Source organism: Scedosporium apiospermum (assembly GCF_000732125.1).
Source record: "Scedosporium apiospermum strain IHEM 14462 chromosome Unknown SEQ_SAPIO_0143, whole genome shotgun sequence".
Lineage (NCBI taxonomy): Eukaryota > Fungi > Ascomycota > Sordariomycetes > Microascales > Microascaceae > Scedosporium > Scedosporium apiospermum.
Window position 1 is genome coordinate 845608 of NW_015971844.1, and position 16776 is coordinate 862383.

A 16776-nucleotide genomic window follows, 5' to 3' on the forward strand; every position below is an offset into this window, starting at 1 on the left:
GCATGGTTTGGTCTTAATTCAACCACAGTACGAAGTACGTAAGTGCAGAGTGGCTGCAGCCACATTTAAGCCACAGGGGAATTACAGAGGTGGCGTCCGTGCGAACTTTGACTTTCGAACAGAAGAGCCGCTGGTTGATTTCGAGGGCACGTGATTTCGGTGTGCAATCAGCACTGTGATGCCAAAACGGTGAGATCGCTGAAGAAACGCGGAACATCTTCACTAGCAAACTTTAAATAGACACTACGGTGAAGTGTCGAAACAACTTCAGCCAGGAACGGAGCAGCTACTTGAGAACATTTAGTTTAGTAGATCATCAACAAAGGGATCACAGCCCGCTGAGAGGGGACACAAACTTTGGAAACTAGGCATTCATGTAGCCACCATGATGGAGACTTGGACGAAGGGCAAGTCTTGCACGGTTGAGTATCTCGGTTTAATGATGATTGATTCCCATTATCGCATGCTTGTCTGTTGTACAGAACCGCAAAAAGAAGAACGAAAACAAGAAAAAAAAAAAAGGAATGATTCCAGCAAACTCGCATCAGTCCATCCACCGCGATTCCGCTCCAAGACGTCAACAGCTTGGGGAATGCTCCATCCCTCTATTATAAATCATTGCCAGCAAAACAACAGCAAAACCCCGCCCCGTCAATGAGCCATTCTTCTAATTCACCAATGAAACCCTCACGCCAATATCCCATATGGGGAGTCCAGTCCTAAATAAAGATAGAATAGAGAGAGGGAAGGGAGTTGGGGGAAATAAGCAAAATAAAGAATAATAGTAAATAAAAAGGGGCGTTCATGACCTCCTGGTAGTAAGCTCCGCCATTTCAGGTAGCCGTCTAATTCACGCTGTTCTGAAAAGAAAGGGTTGAAGAGTCGCTCGGGAGAGGAGAGTCGGATTCGTCCATGCTCGCTTGTTTCGGACTATGCCTCGTCCAAGTCCAGGTTGTTTCCAGAAAATTGACCGGACTTCCGTCGGTTTTTAACATCCGGCAAACTTACACGATTTCTCCAGTTTCATATCCGTCTGAATATCCATTGTCATCGTCTACCCTGTTAGGGCTATAGGGGGGGTAGTAGACCACTTCCTCCGACTCCTCCAAATTGTCCGGATCGTCCTCAGGATCGCCTAAAGACCCAAAGGTCGGCATCTCCAGATACGGTAACTGAGCTTCGCTCTCGGAGTTCCCTGGCGAGTTTTCGGGGCCACCCTAAGCCTCGTCCTGGTTCCGCCAACCATTATAGTTGTTCTGTTGCCGAAACTGCCTGTACATCATTCGCAGTTCCTGGCCCCTCGACTTGTTCGACCAGCTGTTAAGACGTGTCAGTACCAGTCCGTCTAGTAATGGATCTAAAGAAAAGTAGACCTACACCTTAACCTTCCCATCATCGCCGCAAGAGGCCAGCATACAAGGGTCGGCAGGGTTCCAAGCGACGGAATTGCTTCTCGGATGATGACCACTAAGCCTGTCGATAGCTGCTCCAGTCTTCTTGTGCCAGATCCACACGTTGCCATCTATACAAATCGACACATTAGTCTCGTGCAATACAGTAGCGGTGGATATTTTTTTCCTTGAAAAAAAAAATGACTTGACTCCCTACCTTCACTGCCGCTGATGATAAAGCTCTCATTGGCACCTCCAAAGGCAGCACGAATCAGACACTCGCCACCAGTGTGACCCAAGAACTTGTGAACGAGCTTGCGCGTAACAAGATCGATCAGCTGCGCCTCGCCATCCTTCTTGTTGACCAGCAAATGCCTGCAGTCCTCGCTGATGGCAACGGATGTCGGGAGAGCGTGCAGCTCCAGCTCGTACTCCAGCTCGCGGGACATGCCGTTGTACACATGGATCTTCCTCTGTTCGTCAATAGCGACAAGCCACCGCCCATCCTGAGAGCCGCAGACATCCTGCGTCCTGTGCTTCCTAGCCCAGTCGTGGATGAGGTCGCCGTTGAGATTAAAGGTTCGAAGGCTGCGTCTCTTGTCTAGTGTCCCCAGAGTGAATGATTTTCCATCAGGAGCCCAGACACATCCAACCACGGGGTCCTCACAACGGTCAATTTGTTTTAGCAGTGACCAACTCTGGAGCAAAAGAAAGACACAAAACCCGTTAGCTTAATGTGCATAGAGACGGAAAGGGGAAATGCTCTCTAAGCTCACCTTAGTATCCCACAACCTTGCCTGATTATCCCGAGAGCATGTTATTAGTATTGAATCATCCGGACTCCAGGATAAGTTGCATATCTGCCCATCATCATGGCGTAGGACAGTCGCAACTCCAAAATCTGGAACGTGCCATACGACAACCTCGGATTTGGATCCACAGGCCGCCAAGCGATCGCCGCTGTGTGAGAATTGGATTTGCCAGACCTCGCCTTCGAGGTCCGTTAATGTGATGGCAACTTCCGAAGGAAAGTTGCTCCTGTCACAGTGATGGTCGGAATACAAGGACGGGGAGGCCGCGCTTGTGTGATAAAGGCAAGTGTCTATCTGGCTCTGCTTCACTTGTTGTAATAGCCCGGCAAGTCTATTGTCCGGCAACATGACCGATGGGGAGATGCATTCTGCGAGTACTAGTTAGCAACAGAACTTTCTGCGATAGGATACGGACCGTGATTTGTAGGGGAAAGGAGGGGGGAATGTGCTTACTCGAAAGCTCGGAGAGCAAAACTTGCCGTGACGTCCCATCAGCACCGTCCCAGTCAGCCCTCGCCTTCAGGTCTTCAATAGATTGACACATCAGGAGAGTAGATAGAAAATGGACTCTACTCGTGTCACACTCAAGGGGAGTTAACTCGCCCCGCAGCACTGAGAGAGCACGAGAAGTTTCACGCCTTTCAAGGTGTTCTAGGAACTTCTGCTGGCGCATCCAAAACTTCATCAGAGTCCTATCCGAACCCGGTGCTAGAATAAGTCCGTTTATGTTTGAGCCAGGCTCTCCCGCTACGACAGCCTGGGATAGCAGCTGTTCGGCTTCGGCCCAAGAACCGCTTAGAACAGCATCTCGGAATGCGGCAACAGTCGTATTCTCGAGCTCGTAGCCACTCTCTTCACTAAGAGACTTCGCGATAGACTGGTAACCCATACCGGAGAGGGCTTGGATGAGCAGCCTCGTGACCTCTTCGCGGTCGTGGCCGAAATATGTGACGGGGACGCCATCCCGATCTGCACGCGAGGAGCCGTTAAGGGCGGGCTTGTATCTACCGGCGGTGCCGTTGTTCGTAACGGCACGTCGGGCTGGCGAGGTTGAGCCGGGCGACGAGCGCAACGCAGCTCCATTAGATGCCCGTGATTCCTCGGTCTCACCAGACATCGTGTCGCCGCGTCTGCGTTTGGGGCGGTGTTCCTCGGAGGGCACGAAACTAGCGGGGGGCTGGACGGTGGCCTGCGCAGACAGGCGTCGTCGGCTGCTCTGCTCGGGGATACTATCGCTGTCGAGTGCGTGAGAGCTGGCGTCGTCGTCGTCGTCGGGATCGGAGCTTGGGGCTCGTCGTCTCCGGCCCAGGACCTGCCTCAAGGGTTGGTTGGAGGCTATGGTACTGGTGGAATGGGCGGAATCCGGGCTTGAATTCCCAGACTCCGTACGTCTAAGGTAGAAGAAGCGTAGGAGCGGATGCGGGGCTGTAGAGGTGGTGTCAAGGTCGACTGATTCTCTGTCGTCGTTTGGGGGAGTCTCAGGTGGAGGCGTTATCGGTTCGTCGGGTGGAAAGTGGAGCGGAGGTCGTCGGTGCGGTTGGGGGAAAAGGTAGTTTCCTGTCGAACTAGTTCGCTGTCCTATGGCGTGTGTATTGTACAACTCGGAAGCTAGAGGGGCTTGTTGTTTCGACTGGGCAAGTCTACGAGACAGTAATGTCTTAGGCCGATGAGTCGGGTGCTTGTCACAAGCTTGGGCACAGGGGCAAGGATACCTAACAGTTCGATGATGCGATAACGCAAGAGCCCGGTGGGTAGTAAGGAGACTGGTGCCACTTAAAGAAACGCTGCCCAGCCACCACTGTTTATCACGGGCCAAATGGGAGACTGGAGGAGAGGTGGAGGCGGAGGTGGTTGTTCAAAGACGGATGCCGAGATAGAGCTGAGCTGAGCGGCAACTGACGGAACTAGGAAGCCGTTATCATGGCAAGGAGAAGCCAGGGAGTAGACGAGGGCTATTGCATAATAGGATTTATATTTGATGTTTGTACGTTGCGAAGCCGTGTATACGAGCACACTGGGCAGGTTCGTCCTTGCAGGGTCGGAGTAGAGGTGATGTTCGTCGCGGAGGTTAGCTGGTCACGGTGGCCATGTGAGCTCATAACGGGGTTGGGAAGGACAGTGTCGGTCGTAGTGGTCTTAGTCTCGACTCAAAGCATGACGAAACCAGATTTTGCCAGGGTTTCTGCTTGGAAAGTCCGATCAATCTGCAGAACCTACGTGGAGCGCCTGGACACCCCTTCACTGGCGCACTCTAAGTGGGCAAGCACTGGGTCGGGCGGGGTGGTTAGTGACCAGCCAGGCCAAACTGCCAGCGCAGATACAGACACTGCGTGCCACCCGCATGAGCACAACAACCAGGCCTATGACAGCATCGCACGCGCTTATGTAATCGATTCCATTCCATCCAAACAGTTTGAAACGACTTGGAACCACAGGCACGGGAAATTGAAGTTAACGGATTGATACCGAAGATTCAGGCACTTACGGCTCAGCACCAACAGCACGGATAATCATGAGGACGACAAAGGTCAAATCTATTCCAGCCGCCATGGGTGGTAGAATGATCGCTGCTGCCATCGGAAAGTTTCTGGGAGTGGAAGGAATATTCCACTGCTGATTTCAAGCCCTGGTGACCTTGAAGAAGAAAGTGTCTGACCTTGCCTCGGGCGGCCAGGCTAGGACACCATACGCTCGAAGTGTCTGGACATTTAACGACAGGAGGAAGAACATTCGCTGATGCCCTCTGCAATTGTTGCATTTTATTTGGTTGCTAATTGAGCTCCCTCACACCCGCTCTGTTAATACGAAAGACCAGCTCGATTCTGCCCATTTTCCACCGCTCTCGTCTCTCGCCGCCCGGTTGTGCAAGTGGTCTCATGACGCAGGTGTTGTGGGTCTCTTCCTGTGATCGGACATTCCTCTTCGAGCTCCTTACAGCACCAGTTCCCGGCCACCGCTCAACCGACCATCCTCATCGCATCATCGCATCGCAGCTCATCATCTAACTCACGGTCAACTGCCGCAGGTGCAGCTGAGTTTGATTACCCTCCCTTCCTTCGTAAACTAGAAGGTCAACCCCAGGACCAGCCAGCTGCAGGCACGTGCAACGTCCCCCAGTTCCCCAAAGCTGAGGCGATCAACGTCAGAGCACGTATCCTCAGGCCCTTCCTTCGTCTTACACAATTCAGGAACCTCGATCCTGGAGCATTTCGCATGGTTCGCCCTCATGTAAGACATAATTACACTGCACTTACCAGCACGAAGTACACTAAAATGGCAGCGGTCATGGCGCCTCATTGGTGCATGTACATGGCTTAAGCCAAGTGCAGTTCGATGCAGGTGGATCATTGATCCCTTACTGCAGTGCAGCGGTCCCTCTGCACTCTTGCGAGAGAGCGTCGGGGCCAAACCACACTCTCAGATCGACGTATGCCGGGGTCTCTTTTTGTCTACGTCAGTCAGCCCCCAGAGCATATTCGCTCTTGATAATGATCTCTCACTTTCGAAGCAGTGTGAAGGAGAAAGTTCAATATTGAGCCATCGCGTAATTCATAACTACCCGGGTGGCTAGTGAGCCGCCAGCCTTTCACGGTCCATTCCTCAGACTCACTACCTGGAGGTGAAACAAAATTTCCATAGGATATGATTTCTGGTAGGTCCAAGGAAAACCCCGCGCAAACATCAACAATGTAACTTTTCTTCATGCGAAATTGCCCCGGATCCAAGCAGCCGGATGAGCGTGTATGGCGGAGCAGATCTACACGAGGGGAATCAGTCTCTCGGGGCCGGCGATGTTCCAACATGTTCCAGGTGCAGCCAGGCAACCAGGTCTTTTATCTGGATGGCAGGGGATAGTCTTGCTCTCAGTGGGCCGACTATTGCCTACCGGCAGGTCTACAGGCAATATAGGACGAAATATCTCCCAATATCGGGAAGCTCGTTGATGCGCCCAGTGCAGTTTATATTGGTGGTTGGATCCCGAACCATGGCTCGGTAAAGGGCACGGATGTTAGCCCACCAGACAATTGGCGGGGCAAGAAAGAATCGGGCGACTTCAAAGAGGTATATCTAGACAATGACGGGAGTACAAGTGGCGGTGGGGGCTACCAAGGTAAGGATCGAGTTCGAAGTAAGTATCGAACTCGTTCGAAAGGAATACACTGACAGAGTCAGCCTCAAAATATAACTGAAAGCGGAATGGGATCCGTTCCGCGATGGGAGATGGCGGACGCCACGGCGGAACAGGGGGTCTCGAATACACCTTCTGGAAACGGCAAGGGCTTGCAAACCTGCCAGGTATTGCCAGCATCATCCATTCTTCCATGGATGGCTCAGTCTAGTACCTGGAGAAGCATGTCAGTACGAAGGACGTGAATTGCTTTTCTGGCTGTGGTGGGCCTGTGGACTTGCATTTGCATCGATTCGCTATAAACTGCACGATTTTACTTTGCATTACTCGCTTGTTCCACTGCCCTCTTGCCAGATAGTTGCGGATGCGGAGTCCAAATCGCTCTCTAGATTGGATCGCCCTTTCAGCATGTCCTGTCCTCCCCAAGAACGGCTTCACGCAGGCCCAAGTCCCAAGCGTTCAGCCGAGACCTCGATGCGAGAAACCGGTACCAACTAAGAAACGTAGCTTCAGTAGTCTATTCCTCGTACAGCCGCCAAGTGGGCTGAATCACGGCATTCTAGCATATGCAAAGGTAGACTGAACTGCACCTGCATGCAGACGCACTATTTCAGACAGATCGTACATATTGTAATATCCACATATAGTACGAAGGGAATCAATCCGCCTCCACTCCTTTTTCTGGCTCGCATCTGAAGGCGACCCGCTGTATGAAGCAAGTTCGTGAAATACATCTCTCACTCCAAATCATGTTAAGGTACTCGATAGGAAACGGGAGCATTGAAAAAAAAAGAGTTCTTCTTAGAGGTGGAAAGAGGCATAGATGATCAGCCCAGCTGCATTATGGAGTGGGCAAGTGTCAAAATGCGGTCTGTGGATCTGGTGGTTTCTGCAAGGGTCCTTCGCAGATTAGTGTGCGATGTACAAAGTACCCTGCGAAATAGGACGACACCACACTATCCAGAGGAAGACGAGCGCGTCGGAGAAGGGAAGAAAGAGGCAAGTGAGATCAAATGGTAGAAGCACTAGACGAGATGTGGGGTAGATAAAGATTAAGGATGTCAAGTACATGCTCGGAAGAGAGAAGGAATTCGAATTCTGCTCTCTAGACTCGGGAGGAGACTTCCGGGCCGGGTGACCGTAAGGACCTCCAACCCTGTCATTCAAAGCCATGTTTCCATGTTCTTGAACAATATATGTGTATCCAGTCTGGATTAAGGGTTCTCAGAGAAATGAGGTTGCGTCGTCCTAAGATGAGTCCCCATTCTTGCTACCAGGCCCCTTGTCAAAAACCCGTTGAGGACGGGGGCTCGACTGGCGCAATGCCGCAATGCCCTAACTCAAACATGCCACGGATGCAGGCAAAATGTGACGAGTGCCAAAATGCCGGTAGTAAACATTAATAATAAGAATAATATCAATTGGAGGAGAGGATGGCAGCAATGTGATATCTCCGGACACTAGTCAGGGGATCAAACTCCGACGTACGAAGGTGTATTGAGACAACGTCGTGGACAAGCATATTACAACCTCCGGCATTCGACGGGCTGGGTTTGGTCAGAAGAAGGAGCAGGTTCAAATCCTACAAACTAAGTACGAGCTATACAAGTACGAAGCAGTGCGCAGTATCCCATGCATTGGGCAAGCTTTCAAACTCCCACCCCGAGATTGCAATACCTTCAAGGACGCTATCAGCCGTAGACGGGAGCTAGCAAGGGCTCTATCCTCCCGGATTTTCGGTGTGCTTCTTCCTCGCTTCGGCTTCGGATTCGGCTACGGTCTAAAAACAGAAATATCCTCTTCAGCACGAACGAGGGAGACACGTTTTGTTCTGAAGATCATCTTTCGGTAATGTCGCTTGCGGACGAAGAGTGGCAAGGAAAGAGAGTACAAGAAGATCAACGACTTCTCATGACATGGGTTCGGAATTTGGACAAACAACGACGCTCGGTTCGCCTGCCGGGGTGCCATCGGACGGTGCGCCTCGTACCGGGGGAGAGGGCGTGGCCTGCTCAATATTTCATAGGAGGCACGATGTTCAGAGACGGAGAAGTTCAACAACGCCTGGCAGTGCTGTGTACTTCGTACGTATTCTCGTTCTCTTCCGCCTCAGACAGCGAGACAGGCATTCACCGCACATCGGCCCCTTATCCGCATCTCACGTGTGTGGGTATTCCCGTCTGATTAGGGGTGCTCTTGGCTGAGCGAAATGCAAGGATTCTCGGATGTCGTCGGCATGCAAAATGCTCTCCCTGTACGCTGTACACTACTTCGTCCACAAACTACCGCATCGTGGAAGGATCGTGTACCTGCATGACCTAGCACCACACCCCATATTAACGCCCATCGTCGTTGACGCCAAACCCTAATCGTACGTGTGCGCGAGTATCCGTCGTTTTACTTGTAATCTACACATACTTGGAGATTCTTTGGGGAGAAAACCTAGAAAACCTAGAAAACCTTAAAAGCCATTGAGCGGACAACCGTCTCGGAGAGACACCGAGTTCGGAGTGGCAAGTGGCGAGTGGCGTCCCGGATTCCCTTCCCAGGTAAGACACTTGCCTAATTTATTCAACCCGCGCCGGGACGGTCGGCAGAGAAAAAGTCTGGAAGCAACCGCATGAGATTTTCGGAGCGTATTACCCACACAAATTTGTCAAATAGCGCAACACTATCGCCAGCGTTGAGCCTAGCTTATGCATACTTGCACACTATAAGGCCAATGTTATGGGTCAAATAGGAGAGGTGGCGATAGGAAGGGAAGGGAGAATGAAGTTTCCCAGTGTGTCCTGGTTTTTGGCTTGCTGCTGCTTCATGCATTGTAACCTCAGCTGCATAGGGGAAGCATTCGGGAAGATAAAAAGTTAGTTTGCAGTGGTGGAGGGAAGTAGCATGATATTACCTCGTACTCTTCTCTCGTTACAATCCGCTTTCGGATTGGCTTTTCGGACGCCTGCAGCACTGCGCAAGAGTCTTGTTAAGGCAAGTTGGAGATGGTGTTGTTGAGATCCATATTAGGAAGTACCTTCTTCAATGTTGTTTGAGACCTTTGGCCCGGACCTGCCGTACCATCTCCATCCCCATCTAGATGGACTCACCGCCAATATGTACTACTCCTTGTGGGTAGTCTTACCGAGCCTGCTCTGTTGCTGTAGAGCGGTCAATAAACTATCGCGAGTCGGGGCAGGATATGCCCTTTGCTCAATCGTCAACTGGCACTCCCACCACATATTGAAGAGCCAGCCAAGCCAGTGACACAGTGTTGCAGCTCCAAATCTTAGATGTCCGCCTCCGCGATCGGTTACTACACGTGGGAAGTAAGGACGAGAGTGGGAAGTTTAACCACCGGCTGTGGCGCCAGACTTGGGGGACGGCGCCATCCGGAGAATTGATATCCCACCACATAGTCCCTACGAAGTATTTTGCCTTCTGTGTGCCGTGTAGACGCCATAAAACTATTATCGCGGCGTAACCAAGTTCGGTGTAAACTAGATTATTGTGGTAGAGAATCATGTCAACCCTATTGTTAGTTGTTATGTTGACATCTCGGAGCCTTGCCGATCTGGAGTCTGATTCCTTCGTCAAGCATCCCACATTGACGCAGAAGATAACTCACATTTGTGGGAATAAGGTCGAGACAAGTTCAGGTGAGAACACCGTCCTTTCCGGTGACCCCACCGCACTGCGATCCATTTGACTTGGACTATGTGTGGAAGATGAGCAGGCGGAGTATATACACTATGCCAGTATTTGGTTGGATCAAGCTCGACAACTTTTCTAGTGCCGCGCAGACTCGATGGTGGTAAGCCTTGTCCGCTCTGAGCCAGGCCAAGTCTATCTTTGTAGTGGGCTAGTGTTCCAAGCACGAAGCAAAATGCCGAGAACTGGAGAATCATACACATACAAGTGTGCGTGGGAGAGTTCTACGCGACAATGACCCTTTCTTCGTTGAATTCAGACTGATAACGCTTCCCACTTTTTATCGCGATCCAAACCCCCCTTCATAATGCCCGGATCGCTGATCAATCTCGTCTCCACGGTTTCGCACGCACCCTCACACCTTCGAGACACTCGGCGTCGGCATGGATAAGCACCCACCCTAGTCGGTCTGGCTTCTCTCTCCGATCATCCTTGTCAAACCCCTGGGTCCCTGTCACCCTGGCCGGGTTGGGGGTGGGGAGGCGAGAGTACTTCGTAGCGTAGATTTTCAGGGGAACCCTGGCAGAGAAGTGGGAGGCTGCAATTTGCGAGGTGAATCTTGCCCATTTGACAGATTAATCTCGTCACTCAGGGTACTTCGTACAGGTATGAGTGCAGCGTTGCATTGGCACCCACTCATTAGAGAAGCAAACCTCTATCGATTCTCCATGGAAGTTCTTTACGAAGTGAACGAAGTAACGAAGTATTTTGGTTCCTGCTCCTGCTGCTACTCCCGCTGCAGCTCCTCTCATGTACTCCGGTGTGAGGCGCGACAACGAAACGCCGGTGTTAGTACAAGCGTCGATAGCACAGAAGAAAGGTCCCAGTTGGATCCGAAGCCACAAGAAGTCGGCTGGGCAAGGTTTAACGGGCGACTTAGATCAATCAATCAAATCAGGGAGCTGGTCTTGTCCAGTCCGCTCCATGTGGGCGCGGTAACTGAGAAAGACGTGCTATTTCTCAAGTAATTTTAGTGGCATCAAGCCATCCACACCACCAGGGAGGGGTTCCTGCGGCCCGCTTGACGACCTGGAAGTTGTTGCCCTAACAGAGTACTTCGTAATAAAACAATATTCAGGGATTAGTCCTCGATTCGGTTCAACGAGAGCTTCTGTTTGGATTGGCAAATCAGCAATAATAGTGCGTCGGATTAGCGTTCGCCGGCCTTGAGCCTAAGCCTTCGAGAAGTACTCAACCTTGACTCTTGGTGTTCATTGAGGTTGCGTTTGAGCGTCTTAGCCCGGTATGTTACCAGTCCTTGGATGCACATTGATCAAGCGAGGTGGGAAAACCGGGTATTAATATTATCACCTCCTCGCTCTCGCCTTCCAATTGACCCATCACGTTCCTTCCCTCCTTACCTCCTTGTCCTCGCCGACTTCGTGCAAGGAAACTCACCTCTACTTCCTGCCTCGAACGCCAGTTGAGGCTGCTGAATCAAACTTCCAACCCCTCTTACCCCCCCGTCTTTGAACGGGCGCATTTTAGTGTCCGATCGCCCCTTCTTCCTTTAACCTTTCTTCAATTTCGGAATCCCCTCCTTCCCTAATTTCCAGGCCCTCTTCCTTCCTTTGTTTTTTTTTACTTCTTTTATTTTCTTTGGTTTTTTATTTCCCCATCCCGCTTCCCCTTCTCCATTCCCACCCCGCTGTCTTACTTTGGCCTTCGATTTACACCGGCAGCTCACCTTCAAGTCAACTCATGAGAAGCGGCTGGGAGTGGGATGTGTCTGTTGCCATTCGCCCAAACATCGCCAACTCCTTAGTTGGTCGGCTCTCCTTTTATCGATAGATCGGCTTCGCTTCTTTCGAGTTAATTTTTACCACGCAGTATGCTTTTATAATCGACTCGTATTTCTAGCTTCTCCAGTCACCTTTGTATCAGTCTCCGGCATTTTTAAATCGAATCCTGCTTGTCGCTCTCTGTCCTACCCCCAAGCTGCGACGAACCCCGTTCTTACCACCGAGATGGACTCACTCGATGGAATTCTTTTGGTTCCGCCGGACCGCGGCCAGATTCTCGGCAGGGCTATGTGGAAGGTAGGGAAAACAGTACTGGGCAGTGTTTACATCCAGGGCATCAATTGACTTACACCGCTGCCCCAGGCCCGCTACGTCGTCGTTGGCCGACGAGGCGCCCCAAGAGATCCACCGACCTCGAGTTACCCACATAAAATCGCTCCCAGTCGAACATTCTCCAACAGTTCCAAGATTAGAGAGCCAATTCAGGCTCAGCATGGCGAGTACATGATCTCGGTTTACAAATCAAAGGTGCATATAAGTTTTGTTTCCGTTTCAACACGAAATCGCACCGTATCTCGAGGGCCTTGACTAAAACGCAGTTTACTCTACATCCAGGACGAATACGAGCCCTACTACCAATGTCCTGTGAATTCGGTAGCCGATTGTCAAGTCCAGCAGGTCGCTCATCGCAAGCAAGGCCCCATATTGCCCACTCTAGTCATCACCGTTGCCGATAAGGAGAAGAAACGCCGCTCGAGCAGGGCTGCAGGCCTCATTTCTGGCAAGGAATCGACGCAATCGATGCTATGGTTTCGAACCCCTCCCGACGACCACCACCACAGTCTTCACGAATGGAAACACTTCATATTGTCTAGGAAATTGCCGATGAGTCCCGAAAGCCCTGTGTCGCCTACGTTTGTCAACCCGTTCGCCTCACGATCCGATGGACGGCCGTCGAGTGGGAACCAAAAGCGATCGACCATTTCGCACCTATCGCAACAGAGCCAGGGCTACACCGGCAGAGATCGTGATGGTCCACCAGTTTCTTACAGCTCCGAGTCGCCCAGTCTCCGTTCGAAGCGAAGCGATGTCTCTTCCCCTACAAGTGGCATCCATATGAGCCTGTCGCACAGAAATCTCCCTAGTCAACACTACACGAGGGTATTACCAACCGACATTCCCCCAGACCTGCCGTCTCCTGCTGAATCTGGAGCGGGCGATCAGCACATCAATGAGTTGATTGAAGGGTGGTCCAGTCCTCAGACTCGCTCTTCGTCGTTCAGTTCCCCCCGCGGCGGACCCCCACCGCTAGATCGTAGACACACGTCTGTTGCTGCTAGTCCGACGGTGAACCGTGAGACTATTCTTGACCGAGCCTTCCAGTTACGCTGCATCCCAGGTTCCGAACGTGCCGTTCCCGGAGAAGAAAAGCTCAGCTCCCTTGCCCGTTTCGACGCTCTGATGCGTGAGTCCGAAGAACGCCGAAAACAGCAGCCAGTGTCTCAGGAAAAGGAGGTCCGAGATGCCAAAAGGCAAGGGCGAAGGGTCTGGGAAATGGGCGGCGACTCAAGCGAGTCTGAAGACGATAGGGAGACCGATGATGAGGATGACGATGGCGAAGACGACTATCACCTTGAACAGAACTCACGACGCCCCCGCCGAGATACGATAATACCCCCTGCAACTCAACGCGCACTCGAGTTCATCGCGGGGCGCTACGATCGGCCTCATTCCCCGCGGACCCCTCACACCGCCGCCCTCCCTCCCGAGAAATCGGATTTAGCCTCCACGGCCGCAGGGACAGGGGCACCTTACCGTCCCCATACTAGCTACTCGAGAACGCGACCCAACATGTCTTCCCGCACGCAGAGCCAGCCGCACCTATTGCATAACCCAAATGAGAAGGTGGCCTCGCCCACGGAGGAGCCGCTTGACGTCGAGAGACGGCAGCCAGCTTCGAACTCGAACAGCACAAAACGGCTCAGCGTCACAGACATCACCAAGAGACTATCCAGCACCAGCAGCCTGCTCCTCGTCCAAACCAACACGAGTGGAGCGAGCAGTCGGGGAAGTTCAGAACTAGATTATTTTCCCGTGCCGCCGTTGCCGCGATCCAGTCTCAGTGCACGTAGCACTGCAGCTCTCCCTAGCCTCAGACAACCCCGAGAAACAGACGATCGGGATAAGCGGTGTGGCTGGCGATCCAGTGTTGGAGTCATTGGCGGTCCCGAGGGAGGTTTTGTATGATTGGACGAAGCTTTACGGTTTACGCACATTGTTGTCCATTCCCCTTGCTTCATCCCTTTGGCACCAACCTTGCTGTTTCTTACACAGAGAAATGGTTGGAGTTGGCTGTCGCTTTGCTTTTTCTCGCTGTTGCGAACTTGATTCACCCTCTCTCGCTGCCTTTTTTTTTCCCTTCTCGCTTTCCCACTCATTTTCTTTTTTTTTTCCGAACTCATGATGCTTACGACGAATGATTTTTATTTGACCCATATCCTTGGCGTTGTTGAATTCTTCTTACTTTTTCGTCTGATATCCCATTGGGTACGAGCCAAGTGCATCCTTGGTCCCCAAGCAATACACTCTTTAACCCATGGGTCCTATTTTGTATGTTAATTAGTGTTACTTTTCTATGTCAACTTGACGGTGGAAACTCGAGCCTGAAGCAGGGGGGTTCACCCGCCCTGGCTTGACTCGATTACGAAGGAGAGACGGTGTAAAGGGATGACGGGGGCGCCTTTATTGGTAATGGCCACGGCGAAGAGGAATGAGGCTAGGATGGCGGTCTCGGAGATGCAAGACGCATCTCTCCATCACTCTACTTGCATATGTAGTGCAGCGGTGGTAGCATCGCAGCAGTCCCACGTTTCCCTTATTATCGTTAACCAGAACAACGAGTGGGACCGAGGACGACGAGGATTGGCCTGGTCGTTTTTCTTTTATTTTCTGGAAGCATGTACGAGGCGAAGCACACGATTTCGGGGCTGCAGACATGTACGTACACATAACAAAACAATATTTCCGTTGATTTGATACAGTCATATTTGATACTTGTATGTTTGCGGGTTTATGAAGAGTTACTGTATTAAACGTAGCGCAATGTTTAAATGTTTAATTCTTCTTTTCCCTTTCACTATTTTCATAGTCTTCTTCCTTGAGTATGGATCAATTCTGTTTTGTATGTGCAGGCGATGGGACGGACAGGATATCCCCAAGAGGGTGCCCTCGGGTGAGGAATTGAACGAAGATTTGATTGACTGTTGAATTGATATGATGGATGGAGTTGCTTCTTCGCTATTAACACGGATGAATTAATTGATGCCTTGATTGTTTGTGGTTTGTGAAATAAAAGTCGATTTACGAAGTAGATAACAATGAAGTTAACTAACCACTCCAAATCTCTGCCTCATCTTTCCCCTGTTCATGAACAAAATAACCGCCATTTCGAGAAAGAAAAAAAAATGGAGAGACAAAGAAAATCAACTCGGAAACTCAAATCGTTCCGCAGAAAGAACATTCACCTTCACTGCGCAATAAAATCCACCACAGTCGCACACCCATCTCTCAACTTTCGGACCTGCTCATCAGAACATTGTCCCAAACTGAGAGGCGGGTTCATGATGTAGCAAAACGAGGAGCCTTCGGAGCCCTCAGCCGACTGCGTTACGTCACGAATTGATTCGAGCCCTGAGGTCGAGAAGCCAGGGTTCGCAACGGATGCGGGTGTCTGACCCGTTGGGATGTCTTTGTTCTGGAGAGCTCGGAGGAAGAGGTTGTAAGTTGTAGAAGGATTGTAAAAAGGGACTTTTGTGCCGGAAGTTAATTCAAGTTGCTCTCGTCGGAACAGGGAGATAGAATGATAGCGGAGACTTACTCTCGTGCCCGGCTTGGAAAATGCGGGTGAAGGAGAGGAGGCCGGCTTGGCGGGTCTTGCCTACAACAGAGCCATCAACTACGAAGTCCGCATACCCCGCAGAGGCAAAGGCCGTCAAACTATTGAAAGGGATCGCTTTGCTCAAGGCTTCACCCCCGAACCCCGATGTACCGCCGGTTAGCCCAACCCAAGAGATATGAAGCGGAGTGGGACGAACAGTTTGCCTGATAGTCTCGGTCACCGTAGGCAAGAGTCACTGGGATAGCGAGATCTATGAGATGTCCGAGGTCAAGACGGAAATCCTTGCAGAGGCAATCTCCCAACAGGACATAAGCTAATTTTCTTGTTAATATAGAACATTCGAATAACATTTAGGATCTAATGTAGATCGTTGGACTCACCGGTCGAAACAACAGGGTTAACAGAGGTATAATTGATGCCCTTTCCTGCCTATATATCGATACCAAGCTTCTTTTGCGCATCCTCCCAACTCAGGAAGCCCTTAGCATAGCTCGGGAAATTGTATGTCAATTCCTTGGGTTATGTCAAATGCATTGCGCATCGAGACCTCATCGTAGAGACTATAAACGCGATCCCAACAGGCCCAGAAATGCTGGGCTCAGTGCTCGAGGTATCCTGAATGCAGAGGCTGAGAGATGCAAAGTGAATCATAGGAATCACAAGACAGTAAGTGAATCTCCTGCAGCAGCCATCTTGATATTTTTTTCGTTGAGGCGGATGTTTGCGTTGAGGCAGATATATAGAGCTTGGTGATATGTTGGTGAGAGGTGTTTGGTGAGAGAAAGAAATAAGAGAAGGTGGGTGCATCTGTCATGATAAAATATCTGATCAACGAAATTTGCAGGCAAAGGAATTAGTAAGTTCAGAGCTTCTCAGGAAGATTGCTCCTTCCATCTGTGGATGTGGAAGTGGCAGCCTCAAGGGCTGTGAGGAGGAAGGTGCAAGGGAGTTTGTGACTTTGACTTGTCTCAGCCTTGGTGTCTTGGTCTTGGGGGAAGTGGACTTGAAGGAAGGACTGGGATTATACAGCTTCAAGTGACCCTTTCTTCCACCTTGAACTCATCACCCAGCCGGCAATAGCCTTCATCACAACGTCCTAGAGGAT

The 16776-nt window shown here is 51.0% G+C and overlaps 2 protein-coding genes across 2 annotated transcripts; one reads left to right on the top strand and one right to left on the bottom strand.

Annotated features, from left to right (window-relative positions):
* Positions 1-845: 845 nt before the first annotated feature.
* On the bottom strand, positions 846-4753 carry SAPIO_CDS9535 (uncharacterized protein; the record flags this gene model as incomplete). Its single annotated transcript, XM_016790904.1, has 9 exons — positions 846-930; positions 1009-1217; positions 1279-1317; positions 1386-1522; positions 1609-2053; positions 2168-2188; positions 2309-2571; positions 2657-3843; positions 4689-4753. The coding sequence occupies 9 exons, from the start codon at positions 4751-4753 to the stop codon at positions 846-848; spliced, it is 2451 nt and encodes an 816-aa protein (XP_016639414.1).
* A 7245-nt stretch (positions 4754-11998) lies between these two features.
* SAPIO_CDS9536 (Uncharacterized protein) lies at positions 11999-14020 on the top strand (the record flags this gene model as incomplete). Its single annotated transcript, XM_016790905.1, has 3 exons — positions 11999-12070; positions 12137-12301; positions 12389-14020. 3 exons carry the CDS (start codon positions 11999-12001, stop codon positions 14018-14020), a joined length of 1869 nt encoding a protein of 622 aa, XP_016639415.1.
* Positions 14021-16776: the final 2756 nt, after the last annotated feature.